Genomic DNA, 26,839 nt, shown 5'->3' with positions numbered 1-26,839 from the left:
TGTTTAGGAGGATGTTCCAGGTGCATGAAATGGAACCCACAATGTTCTTGAGGCTCAAATGAGCTGCCTGTGTTCATGAAAATGGGAGATGGCTAGAGTGACTGGTGAGCAGAGAGCAGGAAAAAGGGGGTAAGAAGTTTGGAGAAATGGGCTGGGTCCATGTCAAATTAGGCTTCACAAGCTATGGAGAGAATTTGGGTTTTCTAAATGTGATAGGAAACAATTGTGGAGTTTCAGTAAGGGGAGTGTCATGATTTGATTTTTGTTTAAAGAAATAGGTCTGGCTCCTGTGTGGATGGGCATGGCAAGAGTAAAAGAAGGGAAACCACTTAGAGAGCTGGTGGGGTGAGTGAAGAAAGATGGTGGCTTAGACTAGAAAGGTTGTGGCAGAAACGGTGGACAAGAAAGAGATAAAATAAGAAAGATTCTCAGGCTTGAGGCTAAGCAGTCAGGTCAAGTGTCCTGATTTGAGGCAGTGAGGTCCGGAGAGGAGAAGGCACACACCCAGCAGGGTCACAGCTGAGTAGGAGCAGAGCAGGGATGAGACCCCAAAGATAGTATCGTTAAATTAGGATGATCATGGTGGTGCCACAATATGGTGGTGCTCTAGGGACCCAAGACACTTTTACATATAAGTAGAGTTTACATACCAACTTAAAACTTTGTTCTGAAGGTGGTTGTCTCTAAGTGCAGGGGTCTCCTACACTGGACTGGGAGATGCTTGGGTCTCCTCTAAAACTAAGATTCTATCGTTCTGACTGGTGTGGCTCAGTTGGTTGGGCGTTGTCCCATGCACCTAAAGGTAGCCGGTTCTATTCCCCGGTCAGAGCACATGTCCTGGTTGCAGGCTCAGTTCCTGATAGGAGATGTGTAGGAGGCAGCTAATCCATGTTTGCTCTCACATCAGTGTTTCTCTCTCTCTCTCTCTCTCTCCCTCTTCCTTCCTTTCTCTCTAAAAAAAATCAATTTAAAAAATCTTAAAAAAATAAATAAAACTAAGATTCTATCAAATAATAATAATAATAATAATAATAATAATAATAATAAAGTCCCGGGATAGGAAGCAGCTAGATCCCTTGATGTTTTCCCATTCACTCAGCTGCATTCATGGCCACTGTTCAGAAAATAATCAATACTGTAGTTCTCTTTAAAAGGACTTTTTCTCTTCTCCTTAGCAGCTAGAAAGGACTGTCTCTTCCCCTGAAAAGTATTGTCTTGATTGTATGCTGGTTGAAATAAACACAATTAAATGAGAAAGAAAGGGGGTGATTAGGGAATTATGCATAATGGCTGTTAGATTGGCTCCCAAATCCGGTTTAGGATGAGTCTCTCTTGGAGAAAGGATGTTCTGGGAAAGGAATAATTTCTGTTTGAAAAGTTGGGGCACAAGAACGGAGGCAGAGCTTTACAAGTTGCTTACAAGACTGCCTGTCTGCTGGAGTGGCGAGGAGTCCCACGCTTACCTGGGCTATTGTTCCCAATGACAGTGAAGGTCAGACCTCTTGCTGAATGGGTGGCACAACTCCTCCCAAGACAGTCGGGCAGTAGCCTCAACCATGTTTGCACTTGACAGTTCATAGCTATAAACATTCATTGAGTATCTCCTGCATGTGTGGTGCTGGCAGGGCTGCTGGGGGAAGGGGCAGATGAAAGAATGTGAGAACTTAATACACCAGCAGGAACTACCTACCTGCCAAGAGGGGCAGTGGAGAAGGTAGAAATGGAGAGAGAGAACTGGGAATGCAGACTGTGAGAGATGCTAAGATAGAGTTAACAAAAGGAGTGTGGAGCTGTAGATATTCACCCCAAAGTTGTGTGTTGGGGGATGAGTTTGAGTTGAGTAGAGTTCAACATGTCTTAAGCAAAGCACACTCTGTGCTGAGTACCATGCTGTTTGGAAATCACAGGAAGTCGAAGGCTAGTGGGAGAGACAGGCTCATGGGCAATAATTGTGGTTTGGACAGAATCGGAGATGAGTGACCCCACCACAGCCTGGCAGGTTATTAAAGAGAAAACGCTTTCTAAAACTAGAGATTTTGAGATGGTGCTTAAAGGATGAGTAGAAAGGAGCCTGGAAAGTGGATATAGGGAGAAACAAGATGTGGACATTTTTAAGTAAAGTTAAACACAGCGACAGCAAACTCAGGAGGAGTGAGTAGCTTTGGGGGAATTTAGGGGTGAGGCAGAAACTTATTGGAGGTGGGGTTGAAAGGGGGTAGGGCTGGCCACAGAGGACTGCATGTCAGGTTAAGGGGCCCCTCAAAAACTGTATCGCAGTGAAATGCCCTTTCAAGTGTGCACAGGTTAATTTCACTTAAGCCTAAATTTGTGTCCTTCAAATGGATTTGTTCCTAATTTTTTGTATATTATTAGGATCCATCTATATCAACAATTTATAATTTATTTTTAAACCATAGTGAATAAAATTATTTCCTTGAAACTAAGGGTGCATCTTGCCAGAAGCAGATTGACAACTATCATTGGGTGCTACTTCCACTCAAGTTCAGAGGCACAACTATCATTTATCAAAACCACAGCATGAATATGAAAGTTGAAAGAAAACTTAAGAAAAACCTATCATTTCTGTGCTCTCTTGTAACTTGCTTCTGCACCAGTGACCCTGGGGTCAACCTTCCAGCTGCCTCTCCATCACCCCAATAACCAATCGCCAAATTCTGGCTATTTCTTCCCCTAAATATTACTCAAGCCTATCTCTCCATGGACACTGCCATTGGCCCTGTCTGTGCCACCATCGTCTCAGGATTTCTGCAGTAACCTCCTGTTTTCCCACCTCTCGCTTCTTGTCGTCTTCCTACTGACTCTCCACAAAGCAGACAGAACCATAACTTCTAAATGCAGATCCCACAATGTCTCCTCCTCCTTGCAGCCCTTCAGTGGCTCTTAGCATGAATGTTGGAAGCTGACTCCACACACCAGGCTCAGCACCATCTGGCTTCTGCCTTCTCTGGGCTCATTTCCTCCTTCCTTCCTACTCAAGCCATGCTGATCTTTCTAATTCTGAGCTTAAGTCCTATTTGCTCTCACATCTCAGCTCAACCTTACTTCAGAGAGGCCTTCCCTGACCCCCTAGTTAGGGGCCCCTGACTGTTGGCACTTTTCACCATTGCAATTAATGATGAATTGTGTGACTTTGGGTCTAGTGCTTGTTGCTTATATAGCTGAGTTTCTGGAGTGAGGGCTACACCTGCCTTGTTTAACACTGTACTCAGGCTGTCCTTATGCCCAGCTGTAGGGCACAATGAGAGTAATAAATATGTTTGAATGTATGAATCTCCATATCCACATGTGTTTCTCTGCTTCCTGAAGAACCCTTACACAAAAACAAAAAGATAAAAAACTGTATTTGGAACACTTAAATACCCATTCAAAGCCATCACTAGGTATAATTAACCACCATTCTGCACTATCCTGATTATAATTGGTAATTGAATATTTAAAAATATATTGTAGATGAGAGAGTTAAACAGAGCTAGCTAATAAGAGGTATCTTGATAGGTACCTACACTTTGGTAGGTCCAGGGTTTGGCTAGAAATGCAATTTATTCTTCAACCAGTGGTGTTCAGAGTCTGGGTGTTCAGAAGCTGAGGGGTGTGCAGATTTCCAGTGCTGCACATTAATTTACTTTTCAGAGGTGTCTTTCTCTGCTGCCCATTCTGTGTGGGAGGCTGGATTGTACTCCCAGGGTTGGGGTCATGGAATCAGGGTTAAGAAAGCATGTGGTCCAAATGTGTGCATCAAATCATGCTGGCTTTAAATGAACCGTCTGTTACAGAACAGTCAGAAATTAGCATTTTACACAATACTTCATATATTAATTGTGCTTACCTATCCTTGGGTACTCTTTTGGTGTCTGTGTATTACTGAAATAATTTTGTTCACTTCCTAAATCATTTGCCTTTTGTCTATTAAATTGGTTTCCCTGCAGTTCCCGAATCTCATTGAGGTTGCACAGGTTCCCCCACAGCTTCAGTTCTAATGGCGGGAGTTGGGTGAAACAGAGGCAATGTAACATCACAGAGCAATCAAAGTTATGTTTAAACTAAGTGAAAGCCTCTCAAATGGGAAGTAAATAGATTTTTAAGTGGTTAAGGTAGAGCTAATTAAGTAAACTGTCACTAACTGAAAATAAATCGACATTTTAAAGGAAGCAAGATAACTTAAACAGGAAACAAATTGCTTTTTAATAAAGTTTAAAAGTTGTGAAATCACTCCCAGGGAGTAAAAAAACTCACCATTTCCGAACTAGTGGATGAAAATCATTCTTCTTTACCCAATGTGCTTTAGAATAACCAATTTTATTAAAGCTAGAGATAAAAAATGAAATGCAATAAAATAAAATTCATGAAAACAGTGCGAGACAAACAAGTTGCACTTAACTGCGCAAAGCTAAATTAAGAAAGAAATTGTAATCTGAAAATCTATCATAAATTCCAAAGCCTTCATGAACGGCTGCAAGACAGCTCTTTTGTATATAAAAATTATCCCCAAGCTTCAATTCATTCTCAAAAGGGGATTAATAAAAGTTTAGATATGCACAAACATTATAAAACTGTGCGATGGGAAACTTTGTGACTTGAACTATTTATCCTTGACCTTGCATGCTGGTGCTCATGCTCCCCTTTATAACAGAGAATTGTGGGATCAAATTGTTGCAAGTCAAGTAAAAATACACTCTCCTGATTTTTCTGCTGTTGAAATTTCACCATACATAATTCTAAGGGAACATAGGCTCTTCTTTCTTCTAAGAAAGGAACATTTAGAGCTCCTTTCAATGCTGCCTTTCAGTGTTTGCAAAAGGTAAAAATACAGTTCATTTACTACTGCGATTTCTTTTTACAGATGTGCCTCCAAAATCTCTACATCCAATGTTTAAAAGCATTTTTTAAAAAAACCTTTTTCTTCATTTTAATGGACAATTACCTGACCTTCTGGCTTTGTTAAGTGGTTGTTTGTCAAACCACTTCACAAACATGTTATATATTCACATGTCCATTGCTCTGAACTAATACCATCTTTTTTCTTTTAATTTTTACCGTTGAAAGTATTACATATGTCCCTCTTTCCCCCCATTGACTTCTCCTACCCTGACCAACGCCCCCCCCCCAAGTCTTCACCACCCTATTGTCTGTGTCCATATACACATGAGTTCATTGGTTGATCTCTCCCCTTACTCCCCTGCCTTCTCTCTGAGGTTTGACAGTCTGTTTCATGTTTCTATATGTTCATCAATTTATGTTATTCAATACCATCTTGTGGCCTTGGTGACACTGTCATGGAAGGCTTTGAAGGCTTTGTACTTTGCACAATTGCAGGCATTCATTTATCTCACGTGCCAGAGAGGGTGAAGCCGAAGGCTGGATTCTGCAGAGCTGGAACTCCCATGCCTGCTGGCTATGGGATGATTTTATCTATCTACTTGCCATAGGGCAATCTGTAGAAAAAACAGAGGAATGGATTAAAGCACCCTTTTAAACAGGCCTACTTCATCTGTCATTTTCCCAAAAGTCCTTTTAAATTCTGAGAAGGCTAATTCATCATTAATCAAATACTCAGTTAAAGTTTAGTATAGTACGAGTAGAGTGGGCTCAGTTGAGTTTGGGTCAGATTTGAAACAGGTACTAGTATGTCTGCATGATTCTGATGTCATTGTAGCTGCCTGATTTACTGAGCGCCAACCCCTCAGCAACAGAAAATGAACTGCTTCCTTTCTCCCACATTTTTGTTAGGCCACCTGAGCAAATGCAAAAGGGATGTTAAAGGCTTTGGTCCTCTTTATATTTCAAGATTTTTAAGGGGTTTCCACTCCCCTTATGAAGTGCCCCTCAAGACAACATGTTTTCTCACTTTCTCAGCATCCTCTCACTTATGTCTCTACTGCTGCAGCCACCTCTGTTCCAGCTTCTCCAAACACTGAGGAAAATGTCTTGAGTCCAAATCACTAGGTCTTAAGCCTGGAAGAGTATCCAGTCGCCACTGCTTCCCAAGAGAATCATAGATACTAAAGGCCTTAAGGGTGTAAAGACCTTATTTATTTGGTTGGTCGGTTGATGTTGCTTGAGGGGGAGGTGGAAAGAACCCAGAGAGTGCAGTTGTCCTGGTGATTAGCTGTCTTGAGCATCACTCCAGTTGGAAACCGACTACTCTGGACTTTACTTCCAAGATTAGGAGAGTCCCAGGAGCACAGTGAGGCAGCATGCCTGTAACTGGTTGCCACTGTTGTGACTATTTTTATGGTAGAGAGAAAGCCGAGGAACTGCCCGACTTGATACTTTATGTGGTTGGAATAAAGGTGATTGAGGGCGTTAAACTGTGCCTGATGGTCTATGTAGCTTACTTTTAAAAAGGAATGAATTAAGGTGAGAAAACTGAAAAAGTAATGAGGTGATATTGTAGAGATAAAAAAGGAAGAGCTGAATTTAGTTAAGGGTGGGGCTGTTGTATTGCCCATGGCTGTAAAGAAATCCCCTGTATCTACTGTGATTGAACATTTCCACCTGGACTGCTTGCTGCCTTCTGATTGGAATGGGGACTCCAGGACTTTAGCAGTCGCATATGTTGTCACATGTCTTTCCTTCTGCCCAAAAGTCATTGTTTCTGTCTTCCTCCTCTGATCAGGTGTTGGACTGGATTGAAAACCATGGTGAGGCCTTTCTCAGCAAACACACGGGGGTTGGGAAGTCCCTGCATCGAGCCCGAGCCCTGCAGAAGCGGCATGATGACTTTGAAGAGGTGGCTCAGGTAAGATGCTGAGTATAGTTGTAGGTGTGTGTGTGCATGTGTGTGTGTGTGGAGCTGGGTGAGAGAGACCAGGGCTGTGACTTTGGTGTCTGGGGAGGCACGTTGGTTGATAGTCCATGGCTTCTGGGCTGCCATTCTGCCTAATGCAAGGAGACCTTTGTCTGCTCTTGGGTCCCGACATGAGTGGTAAATAGGCCCTCAGTTTACAGTCATCAAAGAAAATCATTCTGCTGGCATGATCTGTAAATGCCTTGTCTACAAGGTGGTGATGGCAGGAGGGAATGGCGTTAGGACCCTCAACAGCCCAAAGCCACCCCTATGGTTGTCACTGCAGTCAAGTGGAGCTAGAAATCAGTGGCTGCTCTGTTTCTAAAGCTGTGTACCTTCCAGGACCTGGAGGAATAGATGGCATCTGGTCACCACGCCATGTACCAACAAGGCTGAATGTCCCCACAGAAAGTGCCTTTGTATCACTGGCACAGTATTTAGCCCGTAATTTGCACAATATTCAGCCTTTTAGCTGAGCTGCATACCTATTCCAAAAAAACGGCACTGTTTTCTAATTTGCACAGAGTGGCTGTATGAGAGACCTTAACCATTTGTCTCAATGGTGGAGTGATATAAGAGGGTTTTTGTTCTGAGGCTCCAGTGGCTGTATGAGAGACCTTAACCATTTGTTCTTTTTTGGGAAAATTCCAAATGGATCCTCACAATCTCCATCTTCCAGATGAAATGCGTGGTCAAGTGTGATCAGTTGCAGGGGGAATAAGACTTTTCAGAATCAGGGTGGGAAGGGGAAGCTGGGAAGGGATTGTGTCAGCAGCGACCTGAACCTGGGGCATGAAGGTAGATTAGACCCAACCTATGGAATAAAGCCTCACAGTTGTGCACTGCTGGTGGGAATGTAAAATGGTGCAGCCACTGTGAAAACTAAACTAAATTAAACATAGCATTACCATATGATTCAACAATCCCACTTCTGGTTATATACCCAAAAGAATTAAAAGGTGGGAAGTGAAAAGCATTTGTACACCCATTTTCATAGTAGTGTTATTCACAGTAGCCAAAAGTGTGCTAGTGTCCATTGATGGATGATGAATGGATAAACCAAATGTGGTATATACATACAATGGCATATTATTCAGCCTTAAAGAAGGATCCTACAACATGGATGAACTTGAGTACAATATGCTATGTGGAATAAGTCAGTCACAAAAGGACAAATATTGTATGAGTCCAGTTATGTGAAGTAGTCAAATTCATTGAGATAGTAGGTAGGATGGTGGTTGCCTTCTGGATGCCTCTCTAGTCTGTTAGGGGGCAAAGAATGGGAGAGAGCTGGGCAGAAAAGGAATGGGGAGTTATTATTTAATAGGCACAGACTTTCAGTTTTGCAAAATAAAGAGTTCTGGGGCTAGATGGTGGTGACGGTGGCACAACAATGTGAATCTACTTAATGCCACTGAACTTGACAAGCTTGGTATTATGTATATTTTATCACCTCCACTGGCCACCACCACCACAATAAAAAGAAGCCTCGTAGCTACACAAGGACCTTCTACAGAACTAGCTGGACTATGCCAGCGTAGTGTAGACACAGGGGCAGTATGACTGTGGGCAAGATGTAGCACAGATCCAAAATATCTGGGTGCCCAGGCATTCTGGGTGCCTCTCCAGCCTGTTAGGGGCAAAAGATGGGAGAGGGCCATTTGGACCCCCTGTCTGCTGAGAATGGGGGGTGGAACCTGGGCTCATCTGTTGGAATGGAGCCATCCCAGAGTTTTGAGGCTCTTGGCTTTTGGCTGTCTTGTGCCTCGGCCTCTCTTCACTTAGGGAGGACGTCCCCAGAGCCAACCCAGCCCTGACCCAGCCCATCCCTTCTGCTCCCTTCCTGCTGCAGCCTCACAGGCAATGACAGCCTTGGTTGCAGGCTCATGAAGGAGCTGTCATTTATGTGTTTTTACAACCAGGCAGGCCTGGCAGCCACTCCAACGTTAATCCCATTCCTCCCATTTGCTCCTTTGCATTCTCACTGGTACCTGATATGCCTTTCACATGGGACAATGCCTTCACGTAGTACCAGACACACATTAACTTACATTCATACTAGAGGAAGAATGGACACTTTTTTTTTTAAGTTTTTGTTTCCATTATGTATTTTCCATCCCACCAGTCCTGACTGACAGATGGTGTTGGCCTTGTTTATGGAAGAGACACGAAGGCTCAGAAAGTTCTCAGTGTGCTCAGGTCATCTGGCTTGGTGGGGGTCCTGCTGGGATTCAAACCCAGGTCTGTCTGACTCCACAGTCGTGTTCTTACCTAACTCCATGCTGTCCCTCCTTTTTGAGGTATAGGAACTGGGTATAAACTCATTTCCGAGTACCCGTTTGCTCATGAAAAATGCAAAGCAAAAAGCAAGAATGGGAGAGGGGGCTGCTGTGGCCATCCTGTTTGACATGTATTACAACTACTAATCTCTTGGTATAATCCACTTCTCCCTGCCTCTGGATTCTGATAGATGGTGAGAAAGAAGGAAGAGTTCTACCTTCCCCAAGGCTCTGCTTTTAGGAGGAATGTTTGCTCTGGGAAGAGGAATAGCAGCTGTGGAATACCTAAGCCAGGGGCCATGAGGTCGCCGCATTGTGCTGTATGTAGGGCTCTAGAGATGGGTGGGCCCTGTAGTCTAGAACAGTGGTCGCCAACCGGTAGTCCGTGAAGTACGAAAGGTTGGCGACCACTGGTCTAGAAATGAATCCTGTTTTGTTCCCACTCTGCGGGAGGGAGTGGGCAGTGGGGCTGCCTAGCATCCTAGAATTGGTAGTCCATGTGGGAAAACCAATTATGACCACGGCAAAGGCAGATGACCATTGGTAGCCGCCTGCCTCAGCCCTGCCTTGTTCTGTGCATGTGATCATCACGCTCAGGTGGTGAGGAAGGGGGAGATCCAGGCAGGAAAGGGTGCTCTCTTTCTCTCTCACTTCTGTTCTCAGTCAGGTGAGCACCTCTGGAGGAGAGGAGTGGATCTAACCAGGAATTGGATAATTCTTGAGTTAGTCAGAGATCAGTGACACTAAGTGACAGTGGAGAAGCTTGTTCCTTGTTGTTTGGGGTGCTGGTAGGAGATACAGGCAGGAAGGGTGTCACGTGGTGTGAAGTAGGAGGCTGGGGCATCGCTCCTCAGTGGTCCTGTGGAGGATCATGGTTTAGTGAAGGAACCGCTTTCCGCTTTATGATTCTATGATTATTTGACCTGAGGCTGACATGAGAAGGGAACACTGAGCTCCCATTCTGTTTTCAGGTTTAAAACATGGACTTGAATCAAAGCATGAAGAGCTGTTGGCATGTGTTTCAGCTCCTGGAAATTGCCCTCTGCAGGGTGGACCAGCCCTCTGGCAGAGATGGCTATGCAGGGAGAGGGGGAGGTGTAGCAGAGAGCCATGGAACACATCCGTCTCCACTCTGAGACAGATGGGGGGCACCTGTGATTCTCACCATTGGTTACCCTTTGGGGTAAAGACATTTAAGGCAGTTATTAAAATAAATATAAATGATAGCTGTGAAGAATGAATGTAGCAATCCATTATCTCTCATTAAACTTGAACTTAAATTTTGTGCTTATTAGCTCTTGAACACATTTGAAACAGACTCTTCACCTGTCATTTGAAGGAAATGAATTAAGTACTTATGAGTCCTCAGTTCATCCTGCAGAGGGCACTCTTTGAATAGCCTACAAGAAGCTGAGGGGCAAGAGGAGAGGACCAGTCATGATAACCTGACTGAGGAAGCTCCTGACTGGCAGGTGGTGAGGGTCCAGCCAGGGGGTGCACCCAGGGTCTGTCTCTACAGGTCTTTCTTAGTCCAAGCTACTGAGTTTTCTGTGCTCGAATAGAAGATCCTGGCACCAGTGGGAACCCCTCCTGGTTCTGGTAGATCCTTGATTCAAGTTGTCCATAAACTCATCAAATGATGTGGGTTATAGAGTAAATGAGATTTTAAAAAGGTAACTTACTATATTTTTACATACATTTTTGGCATGTTAGGTATCATCAGGAGTATGAGCAAGTATAAAATGAAGTTGCTGCCTACAGTAGCATAGCTGTCAGGGGAAAGATGTGCTCATATCTGCCCAGGAGGTAGAATGGGATACCACACTGTTACTTTCTCCCAAGATATTTGCTGTTACTTAGTGGGAAAGTACTCAAGTGCCTGTGGTTGAGGGAGCCGCTGTGCATTCTCTATTAGCAGTCTGATTTATCACCTCATTATCTGCAATGCCAGACTTTCTGTAAGCCAGCTTAGTCAAAAATTATCAAGCATTTACATTCAAATATATATTATCCAATGTCTCAAATCCTATTTAAGCAGCTAAGCATATTAAGTAGCATTAGTGTAACATTTTTGAAAAAGCAGGCCATTTAAAGAAAAGATGTTTAAGAAATATAAAAACATAGTCACGAGTAAGTACTTTATTCAATAACCTCTGGTTAGTTATTTCTCTATCTGACCCTAGCTTTTTTCTCAAACTTGACTAGAACACACTTAAAAAAAATTTTCATTCTGACTCTTGGGGTCAAAATAGGCAAAAATGGAAGGGAAACATTTGGCAATCCAGTACATGCACCTGCCTCGGGGGTGGTGTGGTGACCTTTGGAATAAGTTACATCTTCCTTTTCATGCCCGAGACCAATTATAGCAGCTGCAAACACAAGCAGAAGGAAAAGAGCCTAAATAGATGCTTTTTCACACTCCAGCTTCTTAGAGAGGATGAAAGGCTCTTAAGCAGGATGAAAAAATATAGTGAGGAAGAAAGCCAGGAATATGCAGAGAAATTAATGTCAGAAAGTGGGCAAGTGGAAGAATGTGAAACAGCAGAAAAATGAAGGGCAGTCTTCGCCTTTGGATCTTGTGCAGCCCTGTTCCCGCGGGTGGCTTTAGGACATCCCCTCTGCGGACACAGGCAGACATTGCTGCCTGCGCTGCTGCGAGGAAGATGTTTCCTGCCATGGTAACTCCGAACCAAGTGTATGCTTTTGATGTGGAAAATTGAGAGAGGGTCAGAGCCAATATCCAATATATCATAGAGAGCCTGCCAAGTACCTTGTACCACGACCATGAATTGTCCCCCCACTTTGGCTGCTTCTCAGACGGTTCTCAGACCCAGTGTGTGAAATGGACAGCACACTCAGGAGGATTTGGGACTGCATTCCTTATGACTTTGAAGTTCTGGGTAGCCAACAGAAAGATTTGGAAGCACAGGTGGTGTTTTTATGTCTTTTTCATGTGATGGCAATGACTATCAAAAGAAGGGAGGCTTTGAGAACAAGTGGCTGCCGATGCTGATGGCATTTTAAAAGGTTTTTCTGGACTGTATCCTACAGAACTAGGATAATGGACTTCTGACACGGGGCAGAGTGCATCCTGCAAAGATCGGGGAGGATGTGCTTTGGCAGAAAACCTTGTGGACCTATCTAGAAGGATTTAGGGAATTTTGAAGTGGAATGAGGAAATTATCCCAGTAAAGCCACAACCAGCTGTGCGAGGCACCAGGTGACTTAAAAAGAAGCACTTTGTGGAGTAAATTCCCTTAGATCAGTGGTTCTCAACCTTGGCTGCACATTAGAATCACCTGGGAATCTTTTTAAAATCCTGATTTCTCGGCCTCATCCTCCGGAAATTCTGTTTCTTTGCTATGGGGTGGGGCCACAACATTAGTAACAAAGAAACAATTTCCGGAGGATGAGGCCCAGAAATCAAGATTTTAAAAAGATTCCCAGGTGATTCTAATGTGCAGCCAAGGTTGAGAACCACTGCCTTAGATCATCACCCTGGGTTTAAATGAAATACCAAGAATATAGATTGCAAACAACATTTATAGCCTCTCTTATATCAACAAAAGGCATGTGTAATAAGCAAGGTATTTTAACACAAGAAGATTAGTATAATACAGGGGTCCTCAAACTACGGCCCGCGGGCCACATGCCGCCCGCCAAAAACATTTATCCGGCCCGCCGGGTATTTTTGCCGCCGCTGTGTGCATAGGAATTTGTTCATAGTTTTTTTTTAAACTATAGTCCGGCCCTCCAATGGTCTGAGGGACAGTGAACTGGCCCCCTGTTTAAATAGTTTGAGTACCCCTAGTATAATAAATATTCCCGAGACTTCAGAGTATAGAGCTCATAAGTAGAACGTGGCAATAGAAGAGTATGTTTTGTCTAAAGGACTCTAATAGGAGGGTGAGGGTATATCAGAAAGGCTCATCCCTGTGAGAGCTACAGACCTGAGGGTAATGAACGAGATGGGGAAATAACAGAGATGAAAGGAGAGACAAAAAAAGCCCTGGTGGTTCCTGGAGAGGACCGTTGTCTGCTCCATCAGATGAAGGATATGGAAAATGAGTATGTGATTTCAGTTCTGGCTCAAGGAAAAACATGGTGGTGATGAGAGTCCTCAACTTTCCTGGCATCGCCTGTAAATTCTGTGACACTGTAAATAAGTCGCTGAGAGCCAAAGGTTCTACATGGTCGACAGCGAATCATTGTAGCAAAGCCTGAAAGAGTGTAGTTGTCTAGACTCTCAAGAACCTTGACACTTAGATGAAAGGGTTTAGATATCACTCTCAGAGCAAAAGGGAATATTAAAGGCTTTTGAGTAGTGAGATAAAGAAAAATATAACCTGTAAACCAGAAGGATAAGAATTTATCTATACACTGGCTATTTAGATCACATGTGGAATATTGTGCCTAATTCTAGAAAATATATTTTCAAAAGGATCTTGACAAACTATCCTGTGATTATTGGAAAGTTGCCAGGATAGTGAAGTTGAAGTAACTGGATATGTTCAGTTCTGAATAAGTAATTTTTTTTTTAATTTTTATTGAAGGCAGGGGAGTGGGTTTGAGAGTTGAAGGCTGCCTATAGAAGAGATACGTTTGGAAGGTATCGTGAGCCAATTTTAGCTTATTTTAGGTATCACTTCTAACCCACAATTGCTTTTTGAAATGTCTAGCCATGTAATGTGATTCTTATCACAGGAGGTTTTTCCAGTAGAGGCAACCCTTCTTTCCTTAAAATATAAACATCTGCAAGTCTTTTCCATCTTAAAAACAAACAAAGAAAAAGAAACCAAGACTAACTTTTTGGGGCCCCACTTTCCTGTTTCTCCTTCCCTTCATAGCCCAAGATCTCAAGAGAAGAGTCTATATTTGTACCTCTACTTCCTCACCTCCCAGATGCCCTTGACCCCTGCCACTTGCCTTCTGTTTCCTCTGGTTAATCTTATCCAAGTCTCCACCTGACCAATTGTGTTGCTAAATCCAAAGCACACTTTTCAGATATTAATTGGTCTTTCTGAAGCAGTTGATCCTGTTGACCAGTTCTTTTTTTATTAAGTTATCTTCTACCAAGACTTCCATGATACCATGCTCTTGATTTCCTATGTCTTTCTGTGTGGTCCTTCTTAGACTCTTCTCCCTTCCTCCCAGAATTTGTTCCTCAGGTCTCTTCTCACTTTACACTCCCTGCATGATTTTATATTCTTTCCCAGGCTCAAGTGATAGCCCTGCTCTGATGGCTCCCATATCTGTGTGTCATCTCTGATTTTACCCCTGAGCTCCCTGTGCATAAATTCCTTGGCTTTCTGGATACCTCCACTTAGATTTCTCAGAGGGTTCTCAAACCCAGTGTGTCCAAAATTTATTTTCTTTTCCCTTCCCAGTGTGTTCTTCCTCTTGTATTCCCTATGCCAGCAAAGGACACCAACTACTCAGTTGCTCAAGACAGAAACTTGGGAGTCATTCTTGATTCCCCTCTTGTTCTCACCCTCATGAGTCCACCCCGAAGTCCTACAGATTCTACCTTCTAATATCCCTTTCCCTCTATCTCCATTATCACAGCCTTAGGTCAGAGTCTGACTTTCCTCTTGTTTGGATGATCACAATAGCTTCCTGTTTTCCCTGACTCCAATCATGGTCTCCTTAAAGCCATCCCACAGATGGCTTCCCACCTAGATAAAGTTCAAACTCTTGGTATTACATACCTTTAATGATCTGGCAACTGCCTTCTCCAGTTTTACTTTTTACTTCTCCTGTGCTCCCTCTACCCCCCTACAGGCCTGCTGACCCAGTGTTGACCTGAGCATGCCATGCTCTCAGGTGTCAGTGCTATCTCCTCTTTAATCCTTCCCACCTGTTTAACTCTGTCCACTCCTAACCAACTTCTATTCATCTTTATTTTTTAATATATTTGTATTGATTTCAGAGAGGAAGGGAGAGGGAGAGAAAGATAGAAACATCAATGATGAGAGAGAATCATTGATTGGCTGCCTCCTGTATGCCCCCCACTAGGGATTGAGCCCACAACCCAAGCATGTGCCCTTGACTGGAATCGAACCTGGGACCCTTTCATCTGCAGGCCGATAATCTATCCACTGAACCAAACAGGCTAGGGCTCTATTCTTCTTTAAACATTCATCTCAAGTATCACCTCTTCCAGGAAGCCTTTAGTGGCTTCCATGGTTTGGATTGATTGCCAGTTTTCTAGGTTACATCCCTATCATGGTAGTACTTATCACATGGTGTTACCAATTGTATGCTAGCCTCACTACCCAGCTGGACTGGTACCTTTCTTAGAGCAGGAATTTATTTTTGTTAGTCTTCTTATCCCAAGGTCTAGCATGATGAGCCCAACAGGTAATTGGCATTGGAAAAATAAAGCAATGAATGGTATAGAGGGGATTCCTTTGTTAGGTGTATTTCAGGCCAGATGATCTCTACAGTCCCTTCCAGCTCTGAGAACGATAAATGGAGAAGAGATGGATATTCCTAAGAACACTGGCCCCAGAATCATGTAACCTGGGACCTGAGAGCCATCCTGATAGAACTGGAGACTGCACTGCACGAGAGTTAGCCTAGACAGCCCCGCCCAGCATCTGGCCCTTGGGGAAGAGGCATCTTAGAGTCAAAATTTGAAGGAGTTCTTTGACTCTTCTGTATTTTTTAATTAAAAAAAACACACACACACTAAGTAATTATTTCATATTAAGCCACAGGAAACCAATTTTGACAAAAGGACGTGGTATTCTTTACTCTGTCCATTTCCCCAGCCCGATTAAGGTTCCATGTTTTTTCTAGCTGGGATAGTTACCATCACACTGAGCCTGACTTTCAGGGGAGGCTTAATCCTCTCCCTCTGGTGGCTGAAGTGTGGTGAAGTTCTTGTTCCCTTTCAGAAATCCTCCTTGGTTAGGGTGAATAAGATTGGCTTTTTAAAAAGGAATCTTAAAGGCAACAACAACAACAACAAAGTAAATTAGACAAAAGGAGCATGTTGATTTTATGTTCAGTTATTGATTTTGAGTCCAAGACAACTCATTTAGTTATGCTTTTTATTTAGTAGGCCACGTTCATTGATAGGCTCTTTCCCTTCTCCCTGCAGAGGAGACCCTAATAACAGCAATAATGATAATGGTAGCAATAACACTTACTGAATACTTTCTATTCCTATGTTAACTCAATTCTCATAACATCCCATGAGTTACATATTTCTAATTCGCACTTACAGATAAGGAATCTGAGGCAAAAAGGTTGGATAACTAACTTGATTTAGCAGAGCTAGTAAGTGCGGAGCTGGGATTCTAACCACCTTGCCATAGAGTCTCTTGACTCACGAGAACTTTGGATGTGACCCACAGTTGGTGACACTCGGCTCTGCTGGATCTTGGCCTATTTAACAATTAACTTGGCCAATATCTTGCCCGAGTCTCCTTTCCATTTTGTAGCACAAAATGGTGGACTACACTAGGCCAGCCCAGGACATTATTTTTGTCTCTTTCCTTTTACCTTTTGCTGAGGTCAGATTATCATGAACTAAACCTCATAATTTCCAAATGCATACCCCTGGATAGCTCCACAGCCTGTTTGAGACATTCCCCTCAGTTCTGATTTCCCATCCATTGGGCATATGGTCTAGTGAAGAAAAGCATAGCATCTACAGTCAGTCGGTCTTTCTTTGTGTTGGTCTGGGGCTTGTGACAGTCACTTAGTTCCCTGAGCTTCAGTGTCCACTCTAAAATGGAGATAGTGACGCCTACCCTGAAGGGTGATATGAGGATTAGAAATAACATATGGAATGTGCCTCATAGGGATTTTGGTTTATCGGAGGTGCCTGATGAATGGGCTCTGTGGCAGCAGAGGTGACCGTGGTAATGGTGATGGAGTAATTCCAAGCCTCACGCACTGCAGGCTAGGTTATCAAGTATGCTGCCTTCTCTCAAGACACAACTTGGTGTGGTCTGTTTATATGTTGGAAAGAGTGGGCCTGTCTGAGATATGTTGTATGCCAAGGGGACAGGTCAGCTACAGGTACTGACAAGCTTGGCCCTCAGGTTGAGCATTATGGAAGAGGTGGTCAGAACCAAACAAAGGCAACAGAGTAATGCTTTGTCCTACCCAGGGGAGAGTGGTTGGGGGTACCTAGCCCTGGGCATCCAAGAACCAATGTGTTCACAGAGCCAAGGGGAGGGTAGTTTGCATTGAGAAGGCTCTTAACAGATAGCCGGGCTCCAGCCACTGGGCTGCAAATCAGAGGCAGAGTTTCTGGGGCACCAGGAAGGAAATGCTGGCTCTTAGGGATGGGACAGGAGTCTGATTATCAAACCTGGGCACTAGGGCAGGGTTGGATTGGCTGCCCATGGGACCTGTTATGGGGACCAGTCTGTTAGTAAGATGTGTGAGGCCATCTGATTTCTGTAATTGAACTGGAGCTGAGCCTGCCGTGGGGCGCCAGGGAAGGGAGAAGGAGGGAGAGAGCCTGGGCACCAAGAGAGAGCACTCTCCCACCTAACGGAATCGGACTCAGCAGGCCTCCTCGGAGGGCACAGCTGCCTGACCACTAGCTTCACAGAGTGACAACGTACTTACCTGGCACAGTGAGAATGCCTGCAGATAGGAAGAATAAAGATACTTTCAGAGGGAGAGCATTGGCACGGTTGAGAAAGGAAACAGGGAAGCTGTAGCAGAGGAAAGCTTTCTTGTCGGCCCAGTATTGATTCTGAAAGCAAACCATCAATTACCATGTCTTCCAATAATTAGTTTCAACACAGGTCAACCTGCCCAGATTGAGAGAAGCCAAATCGACTTCCTATCTCTTCCCTCCTTCTCTCATTTCTATGACACATTAGGAGCAGGATGGCGTGGGGGTGTGCTGTGCCGTGGGAGCCAGCACTGTCTCAGCTGAAGCAAGAGGGGGCATGTGATGGATTTGCATGCATGGGAATGTATGCAAATTCCACAACGAAAATATTTATCCAGGATAGAAATGTTTTGAAAAATATCTGCAAGGTTTTAAACCTGTGCTATAAAGGAAAACAAGAACAAGTAATAATAACTGCCATTTATTTTATACATACCTTTATAAGAAATATCTTTTAATTCTTGAAATAACTCTATAGTGTAGGTTTTGATATTATCCTCACTTTTCAGATGAAAAGTCAGTCCTAGAGAGGATCATTCAAGTGCAGGAAGCAAGATTTGAACTCAGGCAGTTTGACCCCAGAGCCCACGCTTCTAGCTCACATACATTCCAGAGTAATAGGGAAACACCTAGCTTATTCAACTCTCATTTCTATTTTTTTTCCAAATGAAGTTTTATCTTCCTTTTTAAAAATTTTAATTATAAAACCATGCATTTCAATATAGAAGTGCAGATGAACAAAAAATCCAAAAATAACTGAATTTACCCACTCAGCTGTCGGTATAACAGTTGCCAATGCTTTCCAGATATTTCTCAATACGTATATGTATATTATTCATCAGCTTTTTTCACTTAATGATATATCCATGGTAATGGAGATATGTCTACAATGTTACTTATTTTTGCTTGTGAAGTCTTTAATATTTAGAATTCTTACTCTTTTTCAGATTCTAGTAACTTATAGGCTACTAAAAAGAAGTACTGTCATAAGTGGGTAAGAAGAAGCAAAATAAGCATTGCAAACAGGGCTGGGTTTAAGCCGGGCCTTCAGGATCTTTTCCCAAGAGAAAGCTTCAGAAAATGGGAGTGCACAGTGTCCTCCCAAGCCTTTCCAGTTCCCCACTGTAGGTGCCTAATAAGAGCCCTCTGGGCCCCTAAAACTGGCCCATGTGGGACGCGATGATGGTGAGCACTTCAAAACAGTAACTTCTGTAGCCTCTTTCCTCCTCCTCTTCCTACTTCCTTCTTTCTCTTCTTGTCCTCCTCTTTTTCCTTCATGTCTGTCCCATCTTCTCCTGGAAGGTCCTTTCCTGAAATAGGGGCTCTAGTCAGGCTCCAGGCTGCAGCGCTTAGCTCTGGTCCAAGTGTGGTCTCAGGTAGGCAGCGTGTTCCAGGACCCCTACGGGCTCCTGAGGCAAGTGCTCCTTGCTGTGCCATTCAGGGTGATGGCACAACCAGGAGTATCCAGGCTGCAGGGCAAGGCTTCTGAGGACTTGTGGGTAGATGAGGCAGCTGGGTCAGGTAACAGCGCCTAAGAGCCCGAGTGGAAGGGCTTCAGGCTGTAGGTTATGCAAATGGAAAAACAAACACACATCGCCAACAAGAACAACCCACCAAGCAGATTATGTGTCCTTTTTTCCTCTGCCAATGAGCAACTGGAGGCATTTTCATGGACCAATTTTGTTTGGAATAAATTTTTAACAGGAGGAAAGCTCACTGCCAAATTCTGACAGGAACAAACCACTGCATCTGATTCATTCCACCTGGAAAATGAGCCACATCCAGGGCAAAGGGAGCTGAGCTCTTGCAGCCTCCTGCAGTACCAGGCGGCACCCAGGATTCACCAGGATGGACGTCTTTATTCATCTTCGGAGGCACAAGGCAAAGGCCCAGTCAGCCTGGGTTTCCCTAGAGACTAGTGCAACTGTCCTACTACATTACAGGAGCCGACAGCACCAAGTACTGGCAGCCTCAGCTGTAATTACATCTCTCCATGGTGTTTCAGGCTGTGGGCTATTTTGTACAATATATCTGAGCTTCATTGATGCCAAGTATGGATTGACTATCTCTGGTGGACTTTAGTCCATCACATGCCTAGAATTTGAAAATAACAGGGAGGGATGGGGACATTTAGTAAAGTTAAAAGGGGAACTCCAAGTCCATATGATGGACACGTTTTCTTCTTCACGAGGCTTGGACTCTGCCTAAGTCATGGACTCTTTCATGTCTTGGAATTCGAAAGGTCAGGCTCATTTGCTTAAAAAACTACAGCTAAAGGCGAGAGGGCTATCTGGATGCAAACCTTGGGTCTGACCCACCTGCCGTAGCTGTCACTCTGGTAAAAGTTTTACAAGTTTGTAAAGTTAGAAAGGTTTGAGGTTTGAGGTTTACACCGAGAAATCAGATTCTGTCCTGGCTTCAGGCAGCCAGATGATCTGGCACCAGATGACGTTGGCACAGGGTAATCTCCTAGATCAGTGGTTCTCAACCTTGGCTGCACATTAGAATCACTGGGAATCTTTTTTAAAATCCTGATTTCTGGGCTTCATCCTCCAGAAATTCTGGGGTTTTTTTTGTTACTAATGTGGCCCCACCCCATAACAAAGAAACAGAATTTCCGGAGGATGAGGCCCAGAAATCAGGATTTTAAAAAGATTCCCAGGTGATTCTAATGTGCAGCCAAGGTTGAGAAACACTGTCCTAGATTGTCTCTTTCCTTACATGCTACAATTAGTACCATAATCTCCTCACCAACAAAACCGGAGTTACAGGTTCTCCCTCCCCTCTTCCTTATGGGAGGTAAGAAAATCCCCAAGAAGATGCAGGGACTGGAACACCTGGGTGGGAAGCCCTGAGTGACTCCAGCTGAATGCACAGGTCACCTGACCTCACCAGCCTCGTTTCTGCATCTGTAAAATGGGGGAAATGTTTACTCCATCATAGTTGAAGTAGGCATCCAAAAGACAATGCACTTAAAAGCACTTTAAGTCTAGAGCACGGAGCAAATGTAAATTGTCATCATTATTATTCGGGGGATATAGTGACAGTGGATGAGATCATGTCTGGAACACGGTCAGAAAAGAGGAACTAAAGATTTAGAAAAGATTGACGACATTGCCCCACACAGGGTATTTCCCAAGAGAGAGGATGTGCTGACCAGTCTCTCAGTTTAACTGAACTCGTCATGCCCGGGACTTCTTAGGCTGTTTGAGGGCCAGATTCCCATACATAGCAGGATTAGCTGGGGAAACTTGCCACATTCTAAAGCTAAAGCTAGTGATTGAATAAGCCTTGTTCTGGTGTTTATGTAAGTGTGGGTCAGTGAGGCTTTGGGGTCAAAAGTAGGTTGATGCTCTGTATGTAGACCCCTCTGACCGCTTACCTTAATGCCCTTCCGACCAGAGAGAATAGGGAAGCCCAGCCCACGTGACCTGCTCAGCAGCAGGCAATTGGGCTAGTTATGCCCAGCCCTTCCAGCAAGTCCTCGGTTCTCTGCGAAGTTACTCATGCCCTGCCAGACCCATATCTTAGCCAGCGTGCTTCCAGTCATTGTGTCACCACTCACTAACCCCATTGCTTAGTTTTCCCTTTGTAGTGTTGAGGGTGGGTTTGTACTGAATTCCTCAGGGTTCTTGCTGAGACTTTCATGACTGGGCGCTATGAGTACAGTCTGTGGTCATGGAAGATAGCTCTTGGCCTTTAAAAGTTAGCAACATTCAAGAGCTCCAGATAACGAGGTGAATGATGGGGTGTGAGCCTGAATCTCATGGCTCTTCCCTGTCTCCTGGTCCAATTTCCAGCTATTGGAATTCTGCCCTTTCCCTCGAGGGCCCTATGTGGGAAGACTTTGATCTCACGCAGTATCTCTGCCCTGAGGAAATGCTCCAATGGGTGAGTCTCTTCACTCAGTCTCCTAAGGAAAGGAAACGGGGGGAACGTGTGTTTCCTCTGTGAAAGTGGGGATCCTAGGACTCGAGGGCTCTGGGTCTCGGCCAGTGGTCTGCGGTGTGCAGTCCTTGGTGGGTATCTGGTGTCTCTTCTGCTCTGGAGTAAGTCTCTGAATCCCACCCTGTCTGAGAGAGTGTGCAGGTGCCTCGTTCTTAGCGCACATCTCCTTCCTCTGTCCCTCCTGTCTCTGTCACGCACCTCCTTCCCCACCACACGGCCACTGTATGGGGCTCAGTGAGGGCCAGAGCTGGGCTCTCTGACGCCCAAACTGGGCTTTTCTTCCTGAAGAGCCAGTAGCCACTGCTAGTACCTGCCCCCAACAAGCTTTCCATCACCAACCCCAGCTTGAAGGAGAAACCCCCGGCTCGAAGGAGAAACCCCCAGAACTGTACGTCTCTCAGTTCCTTGCCAAGGCAACCTCACGTCTTCCTGACTTCCCATTCCAGATCTTTGCCGAGGCCATTCTTTTGCTTAGCAGATTCCTCCCCTCTCCCTTTCCAGTTTAGAGTCTTTAAAGTTGGCTCAAAAATGTGCCTCCTGAAAACTTCGTCAGGCTTATTCATCTTACTTGCACTCTCCGTGGCCTGGTGTGCCCTTGGCCTTATGTCACCACTTTGTACCACTGTCGCGCCTCCCTTCTAGTCCTTGGAAAATGAACTGTTTGACGTAATTTTTTTTCATCCAGAACCAAGACTTAACCCTAAGCACTTCATGCTGAAACTTCTCAAATTTCATTTTTATTGATGGTAAACTTTCTAAAATACAATTTAAATTTCCCATGCCTTGTATACAGAGTGATCTGGACATAAGTCACCCATTTTTTTTCATTTGCTTTGCTTTGCCTGCCTGCCTTCCTTCCTTCCTTCCTTCCTTCCTCTCTCTCTCTCTCTCTCTCTCTCTCCCTCTCTCTCTCTCCCTCTCTCTCTCTTTCTTTCTCTTTCTTCCTTTCTTCCTTTCTTCTTGTTCTTTCTTTGTTTCCTCTGCCTCAGGGTACATGGCAATGTTCACTAATTCCAGTCATGAGTAGAGACACCTCCAGGCCACTGCAGAGGCAAAGGTTTTCCTTTTCCCTTCAACACTGCAGTGTCCTCCCAGGGCTGGCCTGCATTCAGAGGGACCTGAGCAGGGATACTGCCCTCCCCCCCCGCCCCCCAAGCAGTGTGTGTCACTCCCTGCAGGCCCTGGAGCAGCCCTGTGGCTAAGAGCCATATTTCGATGATGATGATGATGATGATGATGATGATGATGATGATAAGAGCCATATTTCTATGATGATGAGGAGGATGAGGATGGTGGTGGTGGATTTTTTAAAAATTTTTTTTATTGATTTTAGAGAGGAAGGAAGAGGGAGAGAGAGATAGAAACATTAATGATGAGAGAGAGTCATTGATAGGCTGCCTCCTGCATGCCCCCCACTGGGGATCAAGCCTGCAGCCCAGGCATGTGCCCCCACCAGAATTGAGCCATGATCTCCTGGTTCACAGGTCAATGCTCAACCACCTAGTCACAGTGGCCAGGTGATAATGATGGATTTAATGGTATATTGAAGATTATATGTAAGTGACGTAGGCTTTCTAAAGCCACTGAAACCTCAGTCCTATAGTGGACCAGTGAGAGTGAAAGAGGGAGGCCAATTCTTCTAGAACTAGATATTGCCTATTACCCCTTTCATGTGTATGTCACTCCACCTTTATTTTGCTGATTTGTAGTTAAAGGGCACGTACCATATCAATCCACTGGTCTGCCAGTGTCATACACAGAGGTACCCAAGGACTGGCCCCTGCCTGCCTCTCTGCTGTCAGCTTCCTGCTGTGGGCATTAGGCTCTGATGTTTATGTGATGCTGATGGGGAAGCCTTTAAAGCAAACCTTACAGCCCCTTCCAGGCAGAGGCTCCTGGGTGTTCACCATAAAACATGCTTGTCCAGCCCAAACCGGTTTGGCTCAGTGGATAGAGCGTCGGCCTGCGGACTGAAAGGTCCCGGGTTCGATTCCGGTCAAGGGCATGTACCTTGGTTGCGGGCATATCCCCAGTAGGAGATGTGCAGGAGGCAGCTGATCGATGTTTCTCTCTCATCTATGTTTCTAACTCTCTATCTCTCTCCCTTCCTCTCTGTAAAAAAATCAATAAAATATATTAAAAACAAACAAACAAAAAAACAAAACATGCTTGTCCAGGTTTTCAGGTTTGACATGTCCTTTACCTCTGACTGCTGCACAAAACAACTCAGGGTCATGGTAGTTGATGCTGTCATTGTGCCTAGGGAGAACAATTTTTAGGATTCCTTAGGTGATTATTTTTAACTGGAATTATTTTGCATATATATATGTCATGCCAAAATCATATTTCTTCTAAGCTATGCTGAGCAGTGTCATAAAGTTCAAACTGAGAAAGGTGAAACCTCTGACTGGGGCAACAGAGAATCATTACATATTTTGTGACTGTGTATCTCACTGTGGTTGGTCAAGCATTAGTGTCTTCGAGCCCAAAAGCAGGAAGTGCACCCATCTTTAAGCTAAATACATTTGTAATGAAACTTACTTGTATTTCTAAGTGCACTCCACTGACAAAAATATAGTGGATTATTTTCCTTTAAAAGTTCTTTCTTTGGTGTTTCTCAAATTTTGAAAGATTCCTGTTAGTTGTATTAATGAGTGAAACATTGCAAAGTCATGTGAATAAAAATGCTAATTATCCCTGCACTCCCACTTCCCTATCTCTCTCTCAAGATAATCCGTTATCTTGTGTATCTTTCTTCTTACACATATAAAAATAGGCAAGTATATGTAAATATAAAAATTTCTGTTTATTTTTTTACCTGAATGTAATTTTTATACTTTAAATGCTTTTTCCATTTTTTCTGATTATAAAATTAACACATGTTCACCATAGAACATCTAGAAAACATTTAGAAAGATCATCCCTACTATCAGTCAGAGATAATTATATATAAACCATTAATATTTATTGGCAAATTTCCATTCAGCACAGCAGAATTCAAAGTATGTTTTGCTTGGGGTCAAATACATCTGCCACTCACCAGCTATGAGAGCTCACTCAAGTTCTTTTGCCTTTCCAAGCCTCAGTTTTCTTATCTGTAACATGATAGAATAGCATATCTACCACATGTTGTAATATTTGTAAGTGGATCCAAAACGAATAGCCATCATTATCAGTTTGTTTGTTTTTTATCCACTGATCAATTGATAAGTAGAATCAGAACCATCGTTTGGTTTATCCAGGGACAGGGACTGGGCATCACTTTTTCCCCCCAAGCTCCTTTACCCTCTCGCCCTGTCCCATGAGAACCACAGATTAGGTGATCCCTAACGCCTCTGCCACCGGAAGGACCATCAGAAGCACACGGTACGTTGAGGAAGTTGAATGGCCTCCTTCACTGGGGCTTCCTCTGTGGTCTTGTGATCGAAAGCAGTGGAAGGAAGTTTTGCCCCCCAGGGTCCATTTGGCAATGCCTGGGACATTTTAGGTTATTACATCTGGGGAAGGGATTGACATCCTGTGGGTAGAGGCCCAGGATGCTGCTGAACATCCTACATACAGTGCACAGAACAGCCCCTGTGTAAGTTTCCGAAGGCGACTGTGACAAAGAACCACAACCTGGGTGACTGGAAACAGCAGAGATGTATCGTCTCACAGTGCTGGGCGCTGAAAGTCTGAGGTCTAGGTGTCAGCAGCGAGTTCCTTCTGCGGGCTGTGAGGAAGAGTCTCTTCCAGGCCTCTCTGCTGACTTTCTGTTGTTTGCTGGCAGTCTCTGGCGTTCCTTTTTATTGCTCTAATCTCGGCCTTTACATTACTCTCTGTGTATCCTCGCATGGCCGACTTTTTCTAAGGCCGCCAGTCATGTTGAATTAAAGCCCACCCAGTCCCAGTGTGGCCTCATCTTAACTAATTACACTTGCAACTTCACTTTCCAAAAGCGGTCTGATTTCCAGATGTTGGGGGTTAAAGCTTCAACATACCTTTTTGGAAGGACAGAACTCAACCCACAACAGCAGCAGCCACCCCAAAAGAATGATCCAGCCCAAAATGTTAAACCTAGTTCCATAAATATGTGACTCAAACCCAGGGAGGTTAGCTAAGGTAAGAACAGGGCAGGTAGGAGGGGGTCCTCGGTCTTTGAAGATGAAAAGTGAGCAGCGACATCATCAGCAAGGAGGGTCAGTGACCTTAGCAGCGACATCATCAGCAAGGAGGGTCAGTGACCTTGACTCTTAGGCCAGTGGCAGTGGGCTCCCTGCAGAGCTGTAAGGTATGGGCAGCCCCGGACCTACAGGGCTGTCTGTGGCTCAAAGAAGGTAAAAGGGCTCGAGGAGCACTCTGCTGACGGGCAGAACCAGAGGTGTGGGGTTTGTTCACCTCATCATCTGATCCCTGTTTTCCAGGGTCAGGCCCACCTTTTCCTGTCTGCCCCCTTCAGGGATGAAACAGAGAAAAAATAAATCTACAAGCCCCAAGGTTTTCAGCAGTGTTTTCAAGCCAGCTGTCTTGTCTCTCTAAAGCCCTGCCTCTCCCTCTCTCGCCCACTGCCTCCCACGGACAGCCAAACATAGAATGTGGAAAACAGGAAAAACAGCAACACTGCAACGTTACATCTTCTGGGAGAGAACATTGCTTTGGGTACATATCCCCCCATAGCTCTTGAATTGCCAGACCCTGCAGCAGGTGGCCCTGCTTGTCTTTGTTCCAGGGGGATGCTGTCTCACCAACTGCTTGTTTCTTTGGCTTTAAGAATTCCACAGGAGAATGAACTTCTGCAGGGCCAGGGCGACTGGGCCATCTATGTGTCCCTGTCTGAAAACTTAGGTCTTGAAACTATCTTTTGTCCACATTCCTCTGTTGTGATTACATGCTCCCCCTCAGTACTTTGGGAATTTGAGTAGAATGAGGGGAAGGAGGGGGGAGGAAGGGTGGCCAGGGTGGAGACTGTGTTATCAAATTCCCGGAGTGGTAGGTTGCTTCCCCGCAGCGGTATGGATGCTGGCGGCTGCATCTGGGGCCTGCTCAATGGGAAGAAAGTTAAAAGCTTCCCTCCTGAGGGATAGTTAAAGGCGTCAGAGCTTTGTGTCTGCATGGCACTCTCCTGGTTTTTATCTCGGAAATAAATGAACAGACTTTGGGGCAGCCTCTGGCTCCTGATCTGCT

The 26,839-nt window shown here is 44.4% G+C and overlaps 1 protein-coding gene across 1 annotated transcript in view; it reads left to right on the top strand.

The window, feature by feature from the left end:
* Positions 1–26,839, top strand: part of LOC102442254 (kalirin RhoGEF kinase) — a 279,390-nt gene that overhangs the window by 105,304 nt on the left and 147,247 nt on the right. The window contains exon 10 of the mRNA XM_023757300.1: positions 6,638–6,760. Coding sequence (XP_023613068.1) covers positions 6,638–6,760 — 123 coding nt within the window. The remainder of the gene's footprint in view (positions 1–6,637; positions 6,761–26,839) is intronic.

Source organism: Myotis lucifugus, unplaced genomic scaffold (genome assembly GCF_000147115.1).
Source record: "Myotis lucifugus unplaced genomic scaffold, Myoluc2.0 scaffold_105, whole genome shotgun sequence".
Lineage (NCBI taxonomy): Eukaryota > Metazoa > Chordata > Mammalia > Chiroptera > Vespertilionidae > Myotis > Myotis lucifugus.
This window is presented reverse-complemented; position numbering and strand designations above follow the sequence as displayed.